We start from the raw sequence: 23,263 nt of genomic DNA on the forward strand, positions 1-23,263 counted from the left end.
TGAAAACTAAGGGCAAAAAATGTATGTGGAAATCAGGGGATAAATTGAAGCAGTACGGGGCCAGAAATGACAGGGAAAAAATTGTGCCGAAAACCCTGCTGTGAACCAAAGGCCATTTTATAACAACAACAACAACAACAATCAATCAATCAATCAATCAATCAATCAATCAATCAATTTATATACTGCCCTTCAGGACAACTTAACATTCAAAGTGGTTTACAAAGTGTGTTTTATTATCCTCATGACAATCACCCTGTGAGGTGGGTGGGGCCGAGAGAGCTCTGAGAGAGCTGTGACTGACCCCAGGTCACCCAGCTGGCTTCAAGCGGAGGAATGGGGAATCAAACCTGGTTTTCCAGATTAGAGTCCCGCCATTCTTAACCACTACACAAAACTGCCGCTTAAGAGCTGGGGCTGTCTGATCTTCACTCCAGTGATCCTCCTCTCTTTAGAGGCAAGGGATTCTCTCTCCTCTTCCTCCCGTCCTCGACGCCAATCACACATACATGCATAAGATTTCACTTGATGAGTTCCACATTTGTTGGGTCACTGCTGAATGTGTGAACTGACTGCATGAAAAAAGAATTGTATGAATTGAGTGGCTATCCAGCTCCCCACCACTTCTTACATCGTACGGTTCTCAAATGCACGGCATGGGAGAGAAATGCTAGAATTACTCATTTTTCTAACCAGAAACTGTTGGGCCTTTAATAAAAACTTGATGTACAAACATTAGGAAGTGACAATATTCATATCCATGGCATGAAAAGCTTCGCCTGTTGCGTGTTTTTAAATTTTGTGTGCTTATTGTTTAACTGTTTATAGTTGTGTTTTACAGTTTTAATAAAAAATTATTTTTTTTAAAAAAGCTTCACCTGTTAATTTCTGCAGAGTAATGTGCTGTTAAGTATGCGATAGCAGGTAAAAGGTAAAGGTGGTCTGTGCAAGCACCGAGTCATTACTGGCCCATAGTAAACCGGCCTTCTTTTTCTGGTCACTTGTATCCTTGCCGCTAAACTCACTCCAGCTTGATAATCACTTGAACCTGGCCTGCAGGGATCTGATGGCCTGGTCAAGCTGGGTTCAGAACTATTTCCTGTGGAGGCCTTTTTGATTGGGATTAATGGATAAACAGCAAGAAGCTACTCAGGGAATATTGTTTTTGTATATGACAAAATGGGCCCGGAAGGCCCTGGGCGCCACGGAACCTTCCAGAGGCTTTGTGACGGGACAGAAGAAGGCTTCCGAAGGTATTCTGCACTTTCAACATTCCTAATGAAAGAGGGATATACATTTAATACGCAAATAGCTGTGGGGTGGTTCATATTTTGACCGGAACCTGTCTCCTCTAAGTGCTGGCTTTTGATGCGCAAAACCTCTCCTGAAGGCCAAGCAAGGTCTGATGTCATCAATGCCATTATCCCCCTGGGAATGACAGGGCAGGCCCAGAGGCGGTTGCTAAGAGACGGGCTCCAGCCTCCTCTCTGGTAGCCCCCCTCCCCGGCAGTGGTTCATGTGACCGCACCCAGCGAGGTAGGGAAACCTCCCAGCTGAGGGACCCCCGTCAGAGGGAGGGGCCTGTGTGGAGTAGCAAAAAGGGTCGCTGGCCTTCTTCCAGGCCCCGTGCCAAGTGCTGGCTTATGAAGTCCTCCGTTCTAAGCAGAGCCCGGAGACACGGGGGAGCCCCTGGGATCTGTCCTGGGCCCTGTCTTGCTTAACACCTCTTTAAATGGCTTGGGGGAGGGAATGGAGGGGGCGCTCCGTAAAATGTGCAGAAAAAACTAGATCGGGAGGGGGAGCTAATCCAGCAGGAGATTCAGGAAGATCTGGACAGGCGGGAAAGCTGGGCTAAGACTAACCAAAGGAATTTCAACCAAGAGAAATGTCCAGTTGTGCATGTAGGTAGAAAGAATTAAATGCAACATTCTCGAAGGGACGAGCCTTGTCTCGGCAGCAGAGCATGAGAAAAGGACCGGGGGTCTTAGCAGACCATCCCCTGAAAGCAAGTCAGCAGAGAGAGGAGGCAGCTAAGGAGGAGATGCAGTTGGGGGGGGGGCAGCATCACACCCCTGCGGTCCAGATCACGGTGGAGTCACAGTTTCCCTTCACGCGGCTCTGCTTAGTCTTGAGTGTTGTGTTCTGTTTGGGGCCCCACCGTTGCAGAAGGCTGTTGAGAAGCCAGCAGGGGTCCGAAGGAAGCGAACAAGATGGCCGGGGAGTTCTGGAGCTCAAGTCCTATCGGGGAAGGTTGAAGGAGCTGGGTCTGTTTCTCCTGGGGAGGAGAGGACCGGAGGTGAAACGACAGCCCTCTTCAAGTATTTAAAGGGCTGTCACACAGGGAACGGAGCCAAGTTCTTTTCTCTTGAACCAGAGGATTGGACCGGAACCAGTGGGCGAAAATTAAAGCAAAAAAGTGTCTGGCTAACCATTAGGAAGCACTTCCAGAGAGCTGGAGTAGTTCCTCAGTGGAACAGGCTCCCTCGGGAAGTGGCGAGCTCTCCTCCGCCAGAGGGTTTCAAACAGGGACTAGGTGGCCCTCTCTCAGCCATGCTGATGCTCTTCTCTTTCGGGTTCTGTATGCCTTCTGGGCTGCAGTTTAGCGACTGCGGCTCACTAGCCATTCTTCTCCGCTTGGGACTAATAGCCTTTCTTGCTCTTTGGTCTTCTTCCAGATGGCTTATTCCAGGAGTAAGCACCTCTTGATGTAAGTGAGATTTCCTCTCATTTCATCTGTTTGCCTCTCCCCTCCTCCCTTCCTCCTTCCTCCCTTTCTCCCCCAGCCAGGGAGGGCTCTCAGCAAAGGGATGCTCAGGCCCCCACGAGGCTACCTGGGACTCCTCGCCAGACCTTCTGCCCTGGAAGGGGCTTCTCCTCCTCCCACCTGTCCACAAGGGGCCCCCAGCTCTCCATCCCAGGCAACCCCCAGGTTTTCTAGGCAGGGAAGAAAAGCTGTGCTTGTGATGCTCCTCCGCACGCACAGAGGCCCCATTGCCGTCAGGCAAGCCATGAGACATGGGGGGCTCATCGGCCTTCGTTGAACACCTGCCTTCACTCCTGGCAGTCGGCCATTGGAAAGCTGGATTTGTTTCAGAGTTTTCAGTGCCCCATCAGACCGTGAGCTGCAGAAAGCAGTTGCTGCAGCAGAAAGGCTGACGTGACGTGGGAGAGGGAGGGCTGAAATCCCTCTTCAGACACCAATTCCCCTTCGGCATGCCCCTTCTCAGCAATCGGGGGATGACTCACAACGGCCTACCTTTCAGGGCTGTTGTTAGGGACTCTGACTGGGAAGCACTGAGGGTTGAATGCTCACCAGCCTCTCACATCGGCTGGGTACCATTGGGCCAGTCATATACTCGCACCCTAAGCTACCTCACAAAGTTGTGAGCACAAATTGGAGAAGATGTATGCCACTTTGGATCCCCGGCCCCCGGGGAAGAAAAGTGGGGTATAAACCAAGTCAATCGATCAATAAGGATTGTATCGAACCATGATCAAGAATGCCTCACGGCCTCTGCATCGAATTGGTGTGGAGGAAGAGGCAGAAGAGAGGAGGCGAGGCAGCAGGCGACAGCAGGACACGCTGCAAGCAGGCCTGGGCTGTGAAGGGGGGAGAACAGCAGAGCAGAAGTAGACACCGGGCTTCCCCCTCCCCAGCCGAGCAGAGGGGAGAGCTGCCCTCCCTGTTCAGAGAAAGGTCACCCGGAAACCCCCAGGAAAGCCCAGAGTTGAGGGTTCCCTGAGGTGCCCATCACACAATCCTTCCAGGGGACCACCAGTGCCTGCCAGGCCCAGAGTTTCCAGCAGCCCCAAACCACGGCAAGCGCCCCAAGAGAGCGAGGAGGCTGCCAGGCCCGCTTCTCACCTTCTTGCTCTCTCCTAGGCTTCGCCGACGAGTGGCGCGATGGTGTGGGGGGGGGAGTAAAATCTTCCCCCTGCCCACCAATGAGGAGCCGCCGCAGCCTCAGGCAGTGCCTGGTGAGGAGATGCTGTGGGCCCTGGGGAGTGTGTCGGGGGACGAGGCTGATCCGTCAGTCCTGGCCGGGGGGGGGGGGGGTTGCTTCCCTGTGGCCTCCCCACCTGCTCTACAAAGCTCAGGCTCCCACCCTGCCCAGCACCAGCCACCCCAGGACCCTTCCAGCTCTCCAGGGTGTAGATTGCAGAACCCTGGCGGTGCTGGGGACTACACCAGGCAGAGAGAGAGAGAGAGAGAGAGAGAGAGAGAGATCAGAGTGGGCCCTCCCTGGAGCTCTTAGGAGCCTCGCTCAGCTGGCTGATGCTGCAGGATGTGGGGCCAATGCTGAAGCCAGATAGAAACCTCCTTGCTGGTGAGGCTCCCGGCCCAGGCCATAGCATGCAATCCTCGGGCTGACGGACCCGTTCGAGGAGAAGGAAGAGGCCAAAGACAGCAGAAAGCAGATCCACCTGAAGTCTTCTTCCCCAGACTTTCCCTGGCTTCTGGGGAAGGGGAGGTCTCCCTTGCCTAAGCAGGCCCAAGAAAGCCCGGAGGGGCTGTCACCCCCACCCCACCCCCAGCCCGTGTCCCCCTGCTGTGTCGAGAGGGGCAAAGGGGAGTGAAATCCCTGGACTCACCCCCAAGGGTAGCCTGCTCTACTGTCCTCAAAACAGCAGGGGGAGCCCGTGAGGTCAGCAAAGAGGATCCCACCCCCCACCCCCGCTGATCCATCCGGACCCCTGAGGAGACTGTGTGACTGCTCTAAGCTGTGTGGAAGCCCATGGAGAGGGGTGACGGGGAAGACAGCTTGGAAGGTGGAAGGAAGCACCACTCTTCCCGGTCTCACTGTCTCCTCCATCTCTTTCTTCCCAACTTTTAAAAGCCTGTACTTCCGGAAGGCAAAGGGCCCTCAAGAAGGCCATCCGGGACCACATGAGAGGGCGTGGCCAGGTAACCCCCCCCCCCGCCCGGCATCCGTATCCCTCCAGAAGGCCCAGGGCAATTTCCATTCCCTGGCTGAGCCTCCAGGGACCCCCAATACCACCCCTCTTCTCCCACTCCCTTTGGTGTCCTGCAACCCCTCCGTCAAAGAGCAGAAAACCCCAAACCCCACAGAAAGGCCGCTTGGCAGCCAGGTCAGGCCAGACGCACAGGGGCCCTGTCTGCCCATCTGGCTGCTGGGTGCAGGGTACTGGCAGAAGAAGAGGGCGTTTTGGAGCCCCAAATCCTGGTCCCTTTGGTGAAGAAAGCTTCTTTGCTGGCTTCCGGAGTGCTTCTGCCTCCGAAGGCTGCGGTCTGCTCCCCGTCTCCCCCTAGGTAATACCCAGAGGCCTCCAAGGTGGCCAGAAGGGATATTTGGCCAGGGAGCAAATCCGGCTGGCTCAGCCTGCTGTTCTTCCCTGGGCCAGGAAGGCAAGGAGTGGTAGGAGGCACACCCCCCCACCCCCCCGCTTCTTCAGAGGCCTGTTTGGGATGGGGGATCAACCACTCTCAAGCGAGAGGGACTCCTTCAGAGAATCTCGATGGAAACGTGAGGACACCCTGGGCCCATCACCTCAGCGTGGGCCCCGGGGTGGTCCCTGCCCTGCTAACAGCCTGACTCTTGCTACTTCCAGGGAGTGAGCAGTGAGTTCTTGGCCAATGTGATCTGCCTGGCGGAGCAGGGGAAGCGGCAGGGGAAATACCATCTCCCCTGCCCGAAGGAAGAGGTGGTGGAGAAGATCAAAGTGAGTGGAATTCAAGAGCCACTTCCAGTGGGAACAGGGCGGTAGGAGATCGGAGGGGAGGAGGGGGACAGATGGGGGCAAGGCCGGCTTGTGGCTGGAGCAGAGAGAAGCGGGAGGGAAGACGTTGTGTCTCTTCCTGGGGGCCGACCAGGAGGCCAAAGGAGCTCAGGAAAATGGCCTGGCCACCCTCCCGTGGAAGGAGCGAGAGAGAGCAGGGCGAGGGCCACTGGCACAGGTTGGGCAGGGCTACTGTCTCCCCAGAGAAGGCAATGTCTCTGATGGAGAAGGCAACCGACATGCGGTGGAGGCTCGTGCCCACCTCTCCCGCAGTCTTGCTGCACACGGGGCAGGTGGGGGTGCGTGCTTTTCCCACCAGGGCTTTATCCGTCCGGTGGACTTCAAAGTGAGCTTCTCAGCTCCCGTGGACAGCCTGCTGAGATGGGAAGCTGCCTGATGGTGAGGCGGCTATGTGGAGGGCCTCCTTCTCAGGGATGGGAGGCCCGAGAGTCCAGGAGAGAGACTGTGGGGTGGGGGGGCAGGCCGCCTCTCTGGGACGGACTCTCCTCTCCCGGACATCCTTGCCTGCCGGCCATTGGCTGGGATTCAGCATTCCGTCCACTGTTTTCTGGCTTTTTGTATTCTGAGTGATCTTGGGGTTGTGATTTGAGCGGGAGGCATTTGAGTCCCGCAATGCATTCCCTTCCAAGAGACTAATTCCTGCTCTGAGGATTTGTGCGCAGTGCTAAGGAAGGCCCAAGAGCCAAGACCCACTCCTGTGGGGTGGAGAGAGCGGGAGACAGGAGTGCTCGTGGGGCTGCTAGGGGCTACGGGCAGCTGTGTTTGCCTCTTCGTCTCTCCTAGGACATCATGATGTCCGACTTCTTCACCACCTCGCCCCTGCTCCTCCAGTGCCTTAAGGCCATCACCAGCCTCAGGTATGCCTCTCTTGGGGGAATGATTCTTCCTGGCCAGCAAGGGCTCAGGAGACATTTGAGCACCCGAGGAAGGCCGGCCCTTGGATCCAGATGCCCCCTTTGGCTTCTCTGCCCCGACTGGCCTCTCGTGGGTGGGCTTTGCTGCCGGTCCCCCTCAGTCAGCGTGTGGACCTGGGGCTTTGGCTAGGCGTTGGGTTGGATGGGGGGGCAGGCCCAGAGAGTTCGTTCCCTCCCATGCACGGCAGAGTCCAATCATTTCTCCTCTTCCTTGCCAGCCACTTCCTGCCCGCCCTCTCGTGGGACCTGGAAAGGTCCATAGTGGCCTGGGCTTTCCGGGTCATCATCGGAGAAAGCCCAGGCCACCAGGATGCAGCCAGCCAGGTATGTTCCTGCCGGAGTGGCTTTCTGGGAGGAGGGGTTGTCCTCTGTTGGGGAACCCAGGGCTGCCGCAACCAGAATCCCCAACCAGCAGGAGCCCTCCAGGGACCGCCCAAGGGGCAAGCGAGCGATCCAGGTCTGGTAGCGACTGTCCCCAGCCTCTCTGCTCGCCCCCAGGACTTCGAGATGAAGAGCCAAGCCTCCAGGCCTCAGGGCACTAAACAGACAGCTCCAGAGGCAGGCCACTTCTTGTCTGTTGGGAGCCTTGGATCCAAAAGGCCTTCCAAGGAATTCTTTTGCTTCTCAGATCTGAAAGGGGGTGGTGGTGGTTGGGAAAGAGGCCTCAGCTGCAGTGCCTCCACCAGCCATGAGCCCAATTCCAACGGAGGGTTGTTTGGACAGGAAAGCAAGCAAGTGACTTTGCTGCTCCCCTCTTTCCTTTCAGACCCTCCATCGCGAGGCAGAGGAGGCCCTGCTGGAAATGCTGCAGGGACTGTACAGGGGGCTGCCCTCTGTTCTGCACCTGGTGGGACTACTTGACGTAAGTGTGTAAGAGAAGAGGGGACGGAGCAACCAGGGAAGAGACGATCCCTGGGGGCCAGGAGAGGCCGTCCCCTCCACTTCCCCACTGGCCACGCTGGAACTCCCCACCTCATGAGGTCGCCCGGCCGTTGCCCCAGAGAGGTTCCTGGGAGCCTCTCCTGTTGTGCCTGGAATCTAAGCACGGTGAAGCCACGTGTGGACTGGTCCTGTGTGGGGTGTAGCTGGGAGAATGGACCTTTGGGGCTGACCCATCCTCCAGTTTCTCTGGGCAAGGCACAGGAACTTGTCCGGGAAGAAGTGGTGCCTTCCTTTCTTCCCCCTGTCCTGAGGTCACAATCCCAGAATGGATGCAGGCAGATATCTCACAGGAGGAGATTTCTCTGCAGAGGAGCAAAGTCCTGGGTGGGCACAGCGGTAGGCACAGAGCTGGGGGCCTGATTCCGAAGCGTTGCTTCTTTCCACAGCATCTGTCCTACTGGATGCAGAACAGGCGGGCAGGGGTGAGATCAACAGCCCTCTCCCTGTACAGCTCCCTGCTGTCCTATGCCTGCCGCCTCCTGGCTTTTCATGTAAGTGTCTGTCTGGGGTTTGGGGGGAGCGGGGGGAGGGGGAAGGCTTGGTCTCACTTGCCAAGGTCCTTGTCTCTGTGGGGGCTCCCTTGGCCTGGCTCTCAGCCCATGCTCCTGCCGAGCCCTTTGGACTCCTTCCGGGAGAGGCTTTGCTGCCCTCTCCTTGGCTGGAGCACAGAATCCCAAAAGGAGCCCTTCCGCTGGGCATCCTAATCCGCATTCGGGGTGGGGGCAGAGCTCCAGGAGACGCCATGTGCAGACTTTGGAGCAGAGGACACGGCTCTGAGGGAGGGGGGATGCAAAGGGTGAGGGGTCAGTGCAGAGGAACCAGCAAGAGCCGACTGAGCCAGTGCAGGTCAGCAGGCAAAATGAGGCTTCAGATGTTTGTGGCAGTGAGAATGTAGTCCACCCCAAAGGGGTTGCCCTAGAAAGAAAGGGTGTTTCTAAGGGGAGGATGGAGAGAGAGGCTGAGAAGGGAGGGGGTGATGACAAACAAGTGGATATCCCTGAGAATCGCATTCTGGGTCCCAAAAGAGAGGCACCACCCGCCGCAGAGCAGAGAATGCAGAGAGCAGACAGAGGCCCCTGCCTTGCCCCTGGACCGCCTCGACAGGACGAGGGTGCTCAGTGCTAAGAACTGGGGCCCCATTCAGACCCTCAAAGGCCCACAAGGTGGGACGTCAGAGTCAAGCCCAGGGTTCTTTGTGGGTTGGAAAAGACGCCTCTTCTTTCCCCTCCCTCTAGGACTTCTTCGAGCCCGACATCGGCCACCTTCTGGCCCCACTGGCCCTCTCCCTGGTGGATCCCGAACCCAGGATTCGGGAGCAAGCCAGGGAGTCCGTGGGCCAGCTCTATGACAGCTTGCTGGGCCAGAAGGGTAAGTCAACCGGGATGGAGGAGGCCAGCTGACCTTTGAGATCGCTCAACCAACTGTGCTTGCAGTTTCCCTTCATGCCCATGGACTTCATGGCCCTTATGCAAGGATGCATCTTCTGAAAATGTGGCTCTTTCCATGCACAGTAGCAGAGCCAGGACCCTCCCTGACACGCTTCCTCCCAAGACCCCACCCCTTGAGTCCACACGGAAGGGGAACCTTCACGCACCCCTCGCAGCCCTTGCATTTCTCGAGTCTTGCCTCAGAGCTCTGCGACAGCAACTCAGGAGGGAGTCAGGGAGAAAGGGGGGCTGGAGGGGAGGGGGCTCAGATGGGGGGGGAGAGAGACAGAGACCCAGAGGAGAAGGACGGGAAGCTGTGCCGGTCAGGGCAGCCGAGGCTGAACGTGAGCTTTCTTCCTGCCAGGGCTGGGCCGGAGGGGGCGCCGCCTGAGGTGGAAGGCAGAGGACGGGCAGGCCTGGAGGTCCCAGTACCAGAATGTCATCTCTATGGGAAAGGTAAGGAGAACCTTGTGGCGGTGCTGGCAGGGGTCTTTTTCCAAGACAGCTCTCTTGAGAAGGGAGGGTCCCGGGCGAATGGGGTCCTTATGCCCTTCCCCTCCAGAAGCCTGACAGTCACGGCCAGGAATTCTTTAGCCAGCGGTGCAAAGAGACACAGGCCTCTCCTCGCTTGCAGTCAGGACTCACCCTTTCCACGCTTCTTCCCCTTCCGCTGACACCTGGCTTTCCATTTCCCTCGCCCTCAGGAGCGTAGCGGGATGAGAGGAGGAGCTTCTGGCCTCTCTGCTGAAAGGGGGCTAGGCAGAGGTGGGGGGGGGCCAAGCCGGGGGGGGGGGCTCCGCAGGGTCAGGTGTCCAGGCCACTCCCCTTGTGTCCGGGAGAGAGTGAGCCGCCGCTGAGGGGGACTTCTCTTTGCAGCACTTCCAGGCCTGCCTGAGTGAGGAGCAGCTCTCACAATGCCTCCTGGCCTGCTGGGACTTCATCGTCTGCCTGGGCCCGGACTGGGTGAGGGAGGGAGCCGCCTTCGTGGTCCTCTCCCTCCTCGGCCAGGCCCAGGCAGTTTTGGATGACGAGGAGGAGGTGAGCAAGTGGGGCCACCTGGCGAGGGGCCTTCAGGGTGGGTGGGGGCATGGGTGGAAGCAACCCCCTCCCGATGTGATGGGAAAAGAAGAATTGGGGTGATCTGGGGTCTTTTTGGTTCACATCTACAGGAAAGAGAACTCAGGGCGGGACTTGCGTTAGTCGCTATTGACTATCGTAACACCAGCAACGTCCCCCCTGAACTCCAACTCCTCCTCTGACCAGCAGGTAAGGCCATTTCCCAGCAGAATGGGTGGGGGATTATAAAGACAGCCACCTCCCGAGAAGGACTGCTGCTGCTGCTCCCCTCAAGGCCCCCCCTTGAAGTTTTCCTTGGTCCATGGGAGCCCCCAAGCCCCCTTCCCTCTCTTCAGCCCGACATCTGAAACTGACCCTTGACACAACAGACCGGTCCCAGGCCAAAGATGGACCCGCTTTGGTTTCTTTAAGGAAAAGGGTCCTCGGTGTCGCCTGCCCTTGAGCAAGCGGTCTCCTGGTGCTGCCCGGCCCACTTAGCAGAGGCCTCTTTGTCTTCGCCCTCTGGGAGGTGGGAAGGAAGAAAGAAGCCGGCCTCTCCTGGGAAAGGAGAGCCGGAGAGCAATCCCGACTTCGGCATGCAAAGCTGAGGCTCAGCTACTGAGGAGGGTTGCCAACACGACTGGAGGAAACAGCTTTTCCCTCCAAGCAGTCGGTCACCTGAGTCCTGGCCCTTTGCCTCTCTCCCCTTGAAAACAAGGAAAGCCAGAGAAAGTGCCTCTCTCAGGCAGGGTCCTGCACGGATCTGAGACTGAGGACTATTTTTGGTGCTGTTGTTACTGTAAAAAGAAGCTTCCCCAACCACAAAACCCCAAGAAAGGGAACAAAGAAGGGAACCATGGGGGAAAGAAGAGGGAAGGGCTGCTGGTGGGGGAGGGAGGGCAGTCCCTCCCCCACCAGGAGGGTGGTGGGGGAGGGGGCAGTCCCTCATTCATTCCTCGACCGGCCAATGGCCTGGCACCATTTCCTCTGACTGTAGGCATCTTCACAGGGGCGTGGTTCCCTGAAGGAACATGGCATGCCGAAGGTTGGACCAGTGGACTAAAATCTTCCCTTTCTGCTTTCTTTCGCAGGCCGGGCAAGGCAGTGCAGAGAAGCCATTTCAAGCGCTTGTGGTATGGGAATAGCTTCAGTGTGCAATCCGCTGTCGTTGCCCACGAAAACACGCATGCTTTAGAGAAGCCACACAGGAGTTCCGACTGCAGGAAAATGTTTCAGTAACCAATCCCAGGTCCCAAGAGGGCACACAAGAAACAAACCCTGTAGGTCTTTTGCCTGTGGCAAAAGGACCATTCAAGGTCCTTCCTTAAAAGACCTCCTTCTCGGGCACATTAGACCCCACGCGGGAGAGAATCCATCCCAAATGCAGGGATTGTAGGGAAACCTTCACCCACTATAAATTCAGAGAATCTACACAGCCATAAACCTGTCCCGACTGTGGGAAGCCAGAAATCATACACCCTTAATTGTCCACAAGAATAAATAGAATTGGGGTTTTTTTTGAACATTTTCTTTAAAAGGAAAGATTAGATATAACAATAAAAATGCATAATAAAGCTTATTCAGGCAGTAATTGAAATTAATTTGAGACTTATACTAACTTAAATAATATCTCTGTAACTAAATTCTAACAAACAGGCACTACATTTAAAATTGAATTCAGTTGATAAAACTTAGTTGTATAGTAAATCTCCTTCCTTTCCTTACTTATACAAAAGGTAGTATCAACTATTTCACCAATCCTTTCCTGTGTGCCATCCCTTTCTCTTGATGCAAAGTTCCCTTAATTAATATTAGTTCTGGGCTAAGTAATCAAAGAAATCTCTCCATTTCCCCCCACGTCCCATTTTTGAGCTCTTGGGGACACGAGCAGTTAATTGGGCCCTTGCGTCGTATTCATGACCCTTCTCTGTCCCCTCAGACACTTCAGGAGAGGCATCTCGCTGCATCTCGCACTCTAGCGGCTGTCGCATGTAGCGAACAAGGTCTCCTGGCTCTTTTCTGAGATTATTTCGTAGGATATTTAATGACATGTTTTTTGGATTCCACGCAAACCGCCGTTTTCAAAATCTTCTGCATTTCCTTGTGTATTTTCTTTATCCAATATTTTTGCTCTTTCTTACAAGTCCACCACATGTGGTAAGATGTTGCATCCATGCACTGACATTTCCAGCATTAGCACTTCGTAGTTTGCGCAACGTCTTTAGGAGTAATATACCATCTAAAAACATTTTATACCTGTTTTCTCTTAGTAATGGATGGGCTGAAAATTTTATATCCATGGTCCACAGATCTTCCCGTAGGTTCATCATAATAGTTTCTCCCAATTTTTCCATCCATTTTATCATACAGGTTTTGACTTGCTCCGTTTCTGTGTTGTATTACAATCATATTTTATAAATTTTCCCTAGGAGATTTCAGATCTCCAGATATTCATAGTTCCCATTCAGTTTCCTCCCTTAATTAACAGCCTTGTTTCTTACATTGCTCTTTGAGCCTCGACTCGTTTGGCGATCCATCAGTCCTGGAATATATGTATGTTGAGCTTGACTTCCTTGCCAGATATTACCTTTCTCATCAGTCGTTGACTCATAGCTGGGCTGATGGATTCTGCTTCTGGTGGCTGCATCATAGAATGCATTTCTGGGCGACATCAAGGGGGAAATTGGCGGGCTCGGTGTGTTTCTACATTGAAACCATGTTTTAAGGAGTCCATCTCTTAGTATGGACTTAGTCCCATCCTGTTTTTGAATAGATTTCAGTGATTTCTTGAGCCGTAGATAGTTGTCGATCCCTTCCTTGGCACTCTCTGTCTCCAGTTGGATACGTCTACTACGTGGATTCATCATAATCCAGTCAGACATCCAAGCCAGGGCTGCCCCTTGGTGATATAACTTAAAGTTTGGCACAGCCAGTTCTCCTCATTTTTTCTCATCCTGTAATATTTTAAACCTCACCCTTGGTTTCTTCCTCCTCCATCTCGTTACCTTAACCAGCTTCACCCTCAACAGGAGGAACCTGAATCCCCTGGAATCGCCCGGAGACTCCCAGCACCACCCACCAATCCTGCATTGGCAGCCCTTGAGCCCCCTGTGAGTGGCACACACAGGAGCAGCCAATCACGGACTGCCGATCCATCCGCTGCCCCCTCCAAAACCACTCCCACCCCCAATGGGGATTTACCAGACAGAGAGGAAAAAACGCCACAACGGTGGGCCCCTAACGGTGGGCACACGGCCCAATAGCTCCCCTCCCTGTTCAGAGGGGATACCCACCCCTGTGCCAGACCAGGTGCCCACCCCTTCCCTGGCAAGGACCAGGCGGGCACTAAAAGTGCCCACTCCAAGCCACAGCCCCACTCTAAGACACACTCTGCCACCCCCAGAAGAGTAAAAAATAGCAAGCTAGCAGACCAAACAGCAGACTTGCTGTTTCAATGCTTCAGTAAAGTCCAATAGGACTTTAAAGCCCCCAAAGATTTAAAACAGTTATTCTTGCTGGCGATTAAGGATGTGCGATTTCTGGCTTCCCACAATCTGACAGTGATGGCGGCTCTCTGCAGAGTGGATTCTCAGGGGTGAGTTCAGATCGGAGTGGTGACTGAGGCTTTCCATCTGGCCATTTGGGATGGCTTTTCTCTAGGGTTGCCAAGTGCCCTGCGGCTCAGAGCAGGGGAGGGGAGAAGGAGGGTGCAGCGGAAGTACTCACCTTGCATGCGCGCAGAGAGCATGTGTGCTTCCGAATGCTTCTGCGTCATGCTGGGAACGATGTCTTTCCCAGCGCGACGGAGAAGCGACAGGTCACACCAGGGGACGATCTGTTAAAAATAGGCCCCTGATCAAGTCTTGGAGGCTGATTTTTATCAAATCATCTCCTGGTGTGACAAAGCCTTTCCCCATCACGGTGGGAATGACGTCGTTCCCAGCGGGACGGGGAAATGACCGGTCACACTGGGGCCAATTAGGTAAAGTAGGACCCCCAATCTAGTCTGAAGAGCCTATGTTGATCAACTTCGCCCCAGTGGGACCCCACGCTTCAGCGTTGAGCTGGAAATAACGTCTTTTCTGGCACAACGCTGAAGCAATGGGTCGCGCCGGAGCCAATTGGGTAAAAATGGGCCTCCAATCTCATTCTGGAGGCCTACTTTTATCAAATTGGCCCCAGTGGGACCCCACACTTCTGCACTGCGCAGAGAGTGATGTCATGTCTGCGCACTGCAGAAGCAACAGGTTATCCCGCGGCCAATTCGGAAAAAACAGGGCCCTGATAGAATCTCGGGTGCCTATTGTTATCAAACAGGCCGTGGGGCAACCTTGCACTGCCAAGTCACGCTGGGCATGACATCATGCCCAGTGTGACGTGGAAATGTTCCGGAGAGCCCTGGGAGGTGCTCCGGAGGCTTGTGAGCTGTTTCGTGTGCCTCTCCCTCCACCGCTCAGGTGAGAGGTGGCAGCGGACGGAGGCTGGAAGGGGAAAATCCTGAGTCCGAGTGGCGGAATGGTAACTCTATATTTCTCTACCCGGTGGGCGGTCAAGTGCTGAATGAGGACGGAGCTCAGGTTGAAAGTTTTCCCACAGGCAAAAGACTTCCACGGGGTCCTCTTAGGTCCTATCCAAAGTGGGGTTTGTTACTGAAACATTTTCCCGCAGCCAGAACTCTTTTGTGGCTTTTCTGAAGCATGAGTGTCTTCGTGGGCAATCACAGCAGACTGCAGACTGAACATTTCACATACCACAAGCACCTGAAAGCGAGCCTCTCTGGGAGCCATCGAGAGCGGCTCCTCACTCCTGTGCTGAGAGACCAGCTGCTCAGCTCTGCCTTCACTCCTCGGCGCCCTCCGTCGGGCTCCACCAGAGAGGCGGCAGTAGGACAACCATTTCCAGCAGGCGCAGGCAGCAACCTCCACCTCAGCGCTGCCTCCTCTGCCTTGAGGCACTTTACCAACATCTGCCTCTATCAAACAGCGCTGCCCTGCGGAGAATTGTCTCCATTCTGGGCAGAGCCAGCCTGGCAGAGAGAGACCAGCATCTCAGCACAGCCTCCTCTGTGCTTGAGGCACTTTACCATCAGCTGCCTTCTTCAAACTGTGCTAAGGCGAGGAGAATTGTCTCCAGCCTGGGCAGAGAGAGACCAGCATCTCAACTATGCCTCCTCTGTGACTGGAGCAATTTAACAACAGCTGCCTTCTTCAAACGGTGCTGCCGTGAGGCGAATTGTCTCCAGTCTGGGCAGAGAGAGACCAGCATCTCCGCCCAGCCTCCTCCATGCCTGGAGCACTTTACCAACAGCTGCCTTCTTCAAATGGTGCTGTCGTGAGGCGAATTGTCTCCAGTCTGGGCAGAGAGAGACCAGCATCTCAGCTATGCCTCCTCTGTGCTTGAGGCACTTTACTATCAGCTGCCTTCTTCAAACTGCGCTACAGTGAGGAGAATTGTCTCCAGCCTGGGCAGAGAGAGACCAGCATCTCACCTCTGCCTCCTCTGTGACTGGAGCAATTTAACAACAGCTGCCTTCTTCAAACTGCGCTGCCGTGAGAAGAATAGTCTCCATCTTGGGCACAGAGAGCCAACATCACAGCCCAGCATCCTCTGTGCCTGGAGAACTTTACCAAAGGCTGCCTTCTTCAAACCTCGCTGCCGTGAGGAGAATTGCCGTGACTTGACCAACATCTGCCACTACTAAATTGTGCAGCCATAAGGAGAATTGTCTCCAGCCTGGGCAGAGAGAGACCAGCATCTCTGCCCAATGTCTTCTGCGCCTGAAGCACTTGCCTCCTTCAAATTGCACTGCCCTGCAAAGAAAGATATCCAGCACGAGCAAAGAGAGGCCATGAGCTCAGGCCAGCGTCCTCTGTGCCTGAAGAACCTTACTAACAGCTGCGTCCTTCAAACTGCGCTGTCCGGCGGAGAATTGTCTCTAGCCTGGGCAGAGAGACTCCAGCATCTCCACCCATCATCTTCAGTGCCTGGAGCACTTTACTAACCCCTGCCTCCTTTAAACTGTGGTACCGTGAGGAGAATTGTCTCCATCCTGGACAGAGAGAGACCAGCATCTCCGCCCAGCATCTTGTGTGCCTGGAGCACTTCAACAACCCCTGCCTCCTTCAAACTGTGCTGCCATGAGGAAAATTGTCTCCAGCCTGGGCAGAGAGAGACCAGCATCTCCGCCCAGCATCCTCAGTGCCTGGAGCACATTACCAACCCCTGCCTCCTTCAAACGGTGCTGCCGTAAGGAGAATTGTCTTCAGCCTGGGCAGAGAGATAAAAGCAGCACAGCTCATGGTCTTCAGTGCCTGAAGCACTTTACCAACCCTTGCGTCCTTCAAACTGTGCTGCCGTGAGGAGAATTGTCTCCATCCTGGGCAGAGAGAGACCAGCATCTCAGCCCAGTATCCTCTGTGCCTGGAGCACTTTACCAACAGCTGCCTCCTTCAAACTGTGCTGCCATGAGGAGAATTGTCTCCAGCCTGGGCAGAGAGAGACCAGCATCTCAGCCCAGCATCCTCTGTGCCTGGAACACTTTAACAACCCCTGCCTCCTTTAAACTGTGCTGCCGTGAGGAGAATTGTCTCCATCCTGGGCAGAGAGAGACCAGCATCTCAGCCCAGTATCCTCTGTGCCTGGAGCACTTTACCAACAGCTGCCTCCTTCAAACTGTGCTGCCATGAGGAGAATTGTCTCCAGCCTGGGCAGAGAGAGACCAGCATCTCAGCCCAGCATCCTCTGTGCCTGGAACACTTTAACAACCCCTGCCTCCTTTAAACTGTGCTGCCGTGAGGAGAATTGTCTCCATCCTGGACAGAGTGAGACCAGCATCTCCGCCCAGCATCCTCAGTGCCTGGAGCACTTTACCAACCCCTGCCTCCTTTAAACTGTGGTACTGTGGGGAGAATTGTCTCCAGCCTGAGCAGAGAGAGACCAGCATCTAAACTCTTTCTCCTCTGTGCCTGGAGGACGTTACCAACACCTGCAACTATTACACTGTGCTGTCCTGCAGATAATTGTCTTCATCCTGGGCAGAGAGAGAAAAGCAGCACAGCTCAGGGTCTTCTGTGCCTTGGCAATTTATCAACACCTGCCTCCTTCCACCAGAGCTGCCCTGCAGAGAATTGTCCCCCGCATGGTCAGAGGGAGATCAACACCTTCATCCAAGGGAGTCAAAGAGAAATTAGCTGCAGTTCCCAGAAAGGGATTCCCACGTCTAAGCAGCTGCCTGCTGATGGAGCCCCTTCTGTAGAGCTCTGGAGAAAGAGGCCTCCTTCCTTCAGCCAGGAGATGAGGATGGGCATGGAATCCGGGGGTCCTTCGGGAAGCAAAAGCAGATCAATATATGAAAACACCAGAGTCAGGCCACTGGCCCGCCCTGCCCAGCATGAAGCACTCCAAAGGCGAGGGGAAAGATCAGTCCAACCCTGAACTCTGGCCCCTTCCCATCACTACGCTATATTTCTTGGAGACCTTCCAGAAAGCAGAGCTCTAATATCTGCAGCAATAAAACATCTGTGGGCCCAGCATGGATTGAAATGGGTATCTGAAGCATAATACAAAACTGAGCAGTAATGCAAGAATAGGAAGCCCTGGATTCAATCCCTGCACATCCCGTTAAAAGGAGTCCTGAAACCAGGCCTAAGGAAGGCCTTGGCCTGAAAGCCTTGTGAGATCCTCCCCACCAGAGCAGGTACTGCTGGGGACGGTGGGTCAACACCTTTGAAAACCTTGCATCATCATCATCATCTTCATCATCATCATCGATTTAGATACCACCCGTCAGGACAACTTAGAATCATAGAATCATAGAGTTGGAAGGGGCCATACAGACCATCTAGTCCAACCCACTGCCCAGTGCAGGATCAGCCTAAAGCATCTCTGTCAAGTATTCGCCCACTCAGAGCAGTGCACAAAGAGTGGGGCTGAGAGAGCTCCTAGAAGCTGTGACTGAGCCAAGGTCACCCAGCTGGCTTTAAGTGGAAGAGTGTGGAATCAAACCCAGTCCTCCAGATTAGAGCCCCACCACTGTTAACCAGTACACCAAACTGTCTTGAAAGGAACGGCAGAACACACGGGCTCTCTAAGTATGTCATTGAAGCCACTCTTATCTCAATTCAATTCAATGTATGTAATAAACAAAAGTATGCAATAACTATGTGTGGAAAATAAATCGATTACATCATATCTATTATTGATTCCATTTTTGACTGAATGGAAACGGTGAATAGATTTTTTGCATGAAATAGATAATCGGGACTTGATGATATCTGGATTTATGGATTACGAATCATGAACAATAGAAAAAACTTAGAAAACTTATGCTTAACTTAAAATAAGTAAGACTTTGAAAACGATTCATATTTATTGCAGAGAAAATTACAACTCAAATTGTAGCTTAGTTTTAGGTTTTTTTTCTTTTCCTTGTTTATGTGTTGTTAGTGTGTCTTTTTTTAGAAGGTGGTGTTTTTTTAATCTTCTATGTTTATTGTCTATAGCTTTTATGTTATTGTTTATAGCCTCAATAAGGAAAAATGCTTCTTCAACGACTAGCACATACATTTCAAGATGAGCTTTTGTAAGTCAGGGCGGACTTCTGCAGATATCATCATTTCTTTATTATGGAAATCAACCTGAGAATCATTCTTACGTTTTCTTTTCCCCACGTAATGAATCTGCCCCTGAAAGACTCAGGACAGAATCCATCCTTGATCTTAATCCCCGCCCTGCCCGACCTGTCCCATACGGAGGGTTCTCAGTTGGATTTCCACATCCAAAGAAGTGAGCAGTGACTCACCGAGGCTCACGCTGAAATAAAAGTGAGTCTTGAAGGCACCTCTAGACTAGTTATTTTGTGCATGCAACTCCAATAGCCTGAAGTCCACTGGCCAGTTTGCTGGGGCAAATAAACAAGAACTGCGCAGTGTTGCAGCTCAGAGGGACAGGACGTGCAAAGACAGGGTTGGAAACTGATTTTTCCTGCAAGTATTTATGGACCACCTGTAGAGAGAGCTGCATGAGGTGGCTCACAAGCGAAATACAACTTCAACTTTAAGACGTCTGGATGACAGGAGGAGACATTTCTAGAATGCTTCGATCTGTCATTATTAGGATGCCTTAAAACTGAGCCCGTCGGCAGGTTGCAAGCCTGTTAATGTGAACAGGCTCAAAACTGAAACCTCTGGAGCTGGCCGGTAACCCCTGGTTTTGGGCAAAGCGAAAGAGGAGATTTTGAAGCACCAAAAGAGTTTCCGTTTGGTAGCCCTCCTGGTCTGCAGTAGAACAGCAGGAGTGAAATCCAGCAGCACCTTAGAGACCCACAAGATTTTCAGGGAGGGAGATCCAGATGGTATCTGAAGATGTGTGCTGTGGCTCACGAAAGCTCAGACCCTACCACTGATTTTGTAACTCTTATGGGTGCCACGAGATTTTCCGGGTATCAGCCTTTAAGACTCCGGAAAGCTCCTATCCTGAAAATCTTGTTGGTCTCTAAGGTGCCCCTGGATTCAAACCCTGTAAAATCTTTAAGGCTTCCTGCTTGATTCTGCACCTATGGATTCCCCCGTGAACAAGGAGGCCTCCCCTCGGCTTCCACAGCAAGAGAGAAGGCAAGTCAGTGCCAGCTGCCCTTGGAAGCTCACTTTAGCTTCAGAAACAGATTTGGCATGGGAGGCAAAGACTGGCTGTGATCCTGTGATCCTACAGAGAAGGAGTAGTCTTTGAAAAAGAAAAGGATAGACCCAAAGAAATTAATCATAATCCATGTTTAATAGCTATTTTAAAAATATGGGATAGATATAAAAACAAATTAATCCCCAAGGTATCTCGCTTTGCTACCATTGCTTCGCAAGAAGATCCAAAATATAATTATAAGATAATCAATTTAAAAACCAAAGATCAATACAGTAACCCTCGTTTAATTGATATTGCTACAAAAACTGGCTTGTTAGAAAAGCACAAATTAGAAGAAAAAATGGGACAGAAAATTCCTTGGTTCTCCTACTTCCAATTCGTCTATTTTTCAAAAGATATCAAGCTGAAAGAAATAATGAATAAACCAAAAACTGAGTTGGAACATTTTATTGCCGCTCAAGAATTCATAAGAAAAGGTTTAACTTCCAAAATTTACAACTTACTAATACACTTAACAAGCACAACCAATACTAATCTATATTTCAGATGGCAAAAAGATTGGGCCATCACTATTTCAAATACTGATTGGGAACGAATTTGGGTCTCTAATTCATTTAATACACATGTGATCAATCTTTATTTACAATCATACAAAATTATTAATTACTGGTACCTCACACCCTATAAGTTGCCAAAAGCCTATTCAAAAAGTTCCCCCCTATCTTGGAAACAATGTGGGGAACTAGGTAATTATGTACATTGTTGGTGGAACTGCACGTATGTAAACGAATTTTGGAAAAAGATTTTATATCAAGTAGAACTTATAACTTCATATAAGATTCCTCTAAAACCAGAAATTCTTTTTTTTTGGATAATTGGGACGATCTCAATATCCCTTCTGTTAGAAGGGATTTAATAACTATACTGTTTCATGCAGCTAAATCCTCACTTGCTTCATTTTGGAAGTCACAATCAGTTCCTACAATTAACACCTGGTTCAACAAGATATGGGATTTTCTAATAATGGAAAAAATAACAGAAAAGCTATACCTACAGAAAAACCCCACGGGTACTTGGAATTTTTGTGTTAAGTGGGAGCCTTTCCTCGAATGCCTTTCTAAAAATGATCTACTTTTGACAAAGCTACCTTACCAGGAAATGTGGGGTTTGTGGTGACCTTTTGTGCAGATTGTTATATTACTATTAATATCTCTACTGTTAAGATTGTTCTGTTTGTTACATATTTAAAATAAGTGTTAATGGTTTCTTGTACAGATACTGACAAACTTGTATCCATCTTTGGTTTTAATCTGAGTATATTGTTGTTTGGTTTGATGATAGCTGTTAATGTTATTAAAATTATTAAAATTAAAAATAAAAATAAAAAAAAGAAAAAGAAAAGGAGAGAGCCAAGCTGGAGCCAGCCCCCAAGCGGCCATGCTGAAATCAACCCCCAACTGCACGATCCTAAGCAGAGTTACTCCAGTCTACCTCCAGTGATTCCACTTAGATGGAGACGCTCAGCTTGCCGAGACAGGGCAGCCAGATCCGATTCGTGGCCGAGTCGGCATTCCAGGCTGTAAAAGTCACTTTGGAGGAGGCCTCATCAACAACAAAGCTCAGTTATCTTCCTTCAGCACCCCATGGGCCTTCTCCTCCTCCTCCTCCTCTGCCCATCGGTGGGCACGGGCTGCTCGACATCCTTCTTGCGGGACTCCTTCTGTGCTGAGGCCAAACGACACCTTCCCCGTGGCGGCAGCTGAGGTGCTCCCTCCTCGCCTCCCCTCCCCTCCCTACGACTGAGGGAATCCCAGCGGTTTCATGCTGCACTGGTCAGGCCAGGCTCCATCGCTCGGCTCCTCTCCGTTCCTCAGCTAGAAAGCCAGTTGGAGAAGCTCTCTAGCCCCGCCTTGAGGCCAAGCCAGCCACAGCAGGTGGAGGTTCCCTCCCTATTGGGCCTGCCCGCAGGTGCTGGCAGAGGCGGAGGGCGGGGCCACCTGGGAGTTCGTACCTGGGAGCTTCAGCCGAGAAGCTGTGAGCAGAGGAGTCAGAAGCTGTGAGCAATTGCTCAGTTGCTCACATTAGCGGTAACACTGGTGCCAAAAGTATTTAAAACCAGGTCTCCTCTGCTGGCATGTTAGCAACAACAGTATCTGCAGTATAATGTTATCAGCAGTAAATGCTGAGTTCATTCCATATCATTTTTATAACCATCCAAAATAATAGACATCAATTCTGTATTAGGCATATTATGTTTGAACTAGCAACAAAGCCCGTTTTGGGGGGGGGGGGGAATACAACGGGCTTTAGAAAGGAGAAGGCGGGCAGGCAGGCATTCGCTCCTCCTCCGTCACTGATCCCAGTGAAGGAGAGCGGTGGGCATTGTCATCTGCTCAGTGGCTCATTCTGGTAGCAGGCATTGGCCCCTGCTTTGCTCCTTATCCCGGCTGGGTGAAGGGAAGAAGGACTTTGCCTCCTGCTCTGCGCCTGATCCCAGCCAGGTGAAGGCACGAGGTGGGCACTGCCACCTGCTCCACCACTAATACCACCTGGCTTAAGGCAGGGGAGGACATTGCCACCTGCTCTGCTTCTAATACCAATAATAAACCTACAGCGAATCAGTCTAAGGACCAATAATTTTACACTCAGCGCCACCAATTTACACAATTGATACAAGTTTATAGTGTGTTAAAGTGCCAAGTGCTCAAGAATGGAATAAGTACAAAAAAGGCAGACGTCCAGCAGACAAGAACGTCTAAAGTCTAAATAATTAATCCTTCTTGCTCCTCCCGGTGCTGTCTCCGTCCGAATTACTGGACACCTCTCCGCTGACGGGAGAACGTAGTGAAGCTGCGGGACTTGCCGCAAGAAGTCGCAGCCCGACGCTCAACAGGGCAGCTTAACTCCTGTTTCGGGTCTTTGGCAAGAGCGTCGTCAGACAGCAAACGTTCCTAATGAAAAAATCAGATGTACAATGCAATCGAAATACAGTCAAAAGGTTACATGCCACGGCAAATACAGGTCTTAATTACAGAAGCAAGAGAAACTTGCTCTGCTCAGGCCGGGCGATTCTTCCCGATGGCAGCTGGGCAGGGTGGAGCAGCCTCCCGAGGCCCTTGTCTCCGTCCTCCCAGCCCAACCCTGGATTGAAAGGAAGGCCTGGTGCTGCCTCCCTCCTTCCAGGGAGGCAACTAATGCCCCCAGCTTTAGCAGCGTAGCTGCATGCCGGGAAGGGGCCATATTCCCAAGCAAAGGTTCACCCACCACGGAAGCATATCAAGACACAATTTAAACCATTTGCATTGCCCACCCAAAGCCCCTCTTTTTCATGAGCAGGACCAGATGTCTACTTTTCCCATCAAGGTATAAATCTGATCTTCTACCTTCTCCCCTCCCTCTTTCCCAGCTCAGAAAGAAGACATTATTTCAGAATTCTGCCCCTTTTCCTATGTCTTGACCAGAATCTGGCAAAACCCTGTCCTGCGATGTCGTTTGTATGCCTTGCTTCTGTTGTTCTGATGCCTTGCC

At 52.3% G+C, this 23,263-nt stretch overlaps 1 protein-coding gene across 1 annotated transcript in view; it reads left to right on the forward strand.

The window, feature by feature from the left end:
- The first annotated feature begins 3,490 nt into the window (after positions 1 to 3,490).
- ENAM (enamelin) overlaps positions 3,491 to 23,263 on the forward strand; it is a 75,121-nt gene continuing 55,348 nt past the window's right edge. Inside the window, exons 1-11 of the mRNA XM_054987618.1 lie at positions 3,491 to 3,630; positions 3,884 to 4,030; positions 4,855 to 4,906; positions 5,572 to 5,682; positions 6,544 to 6,617; positions 6,893 to 6,998; positions 7,441 to 7,536; positions 8,003 to 8,107; positions 8,852 to 8,984; positions 9,408 to 9,499; positions 9,920 to 10,081. Of these exons, the coding sequence (XP_054843593.1) occupies positions 3,491 to 3,630; positions 3,884 to 4,030; positions 4,855 to 4,906; positions 5,572 to 5,682; positions 6,544 to 6,617; positions 6,893 to 6,998; positions 7,441 to 7,536; positions 8,003 to 8,107; positions 8,852 to 8,984; positions 9,408 to 9,499; positions 9,920 to 10,081 (1,218 nt within the window). The remainder of the gene's footprint in view (positions 3,631 to 3,883; positions 4,031 to 4,854; positions 4,907 to 5,571; positions 5,683 to 6,543; positions 6,618 to 6,892; positions 6,999 to 7,440; positions 7,537 to 8,002; positions 8,108 to 8,851; positions 8,985 to 9,407; positions 9,500 to 9,919; positions 10,082 to 23,263) is intronic.

Source organism: Eublepharis macularius, chromosome 8, assembly GCF_028583425.1.
Source record: "Eublepharis macularius isolate TG4126 chromosome 8, MPM_Emac_v1.0, whole genome shotgun sequence".
Taxonomy (NCBI): domain Eukaryota; kingdom Metazoa; phylum Chordata; class Lepidosauria; order Squamata; family Eublepharidae; genus Eublepharis; species Eublepharis macularius.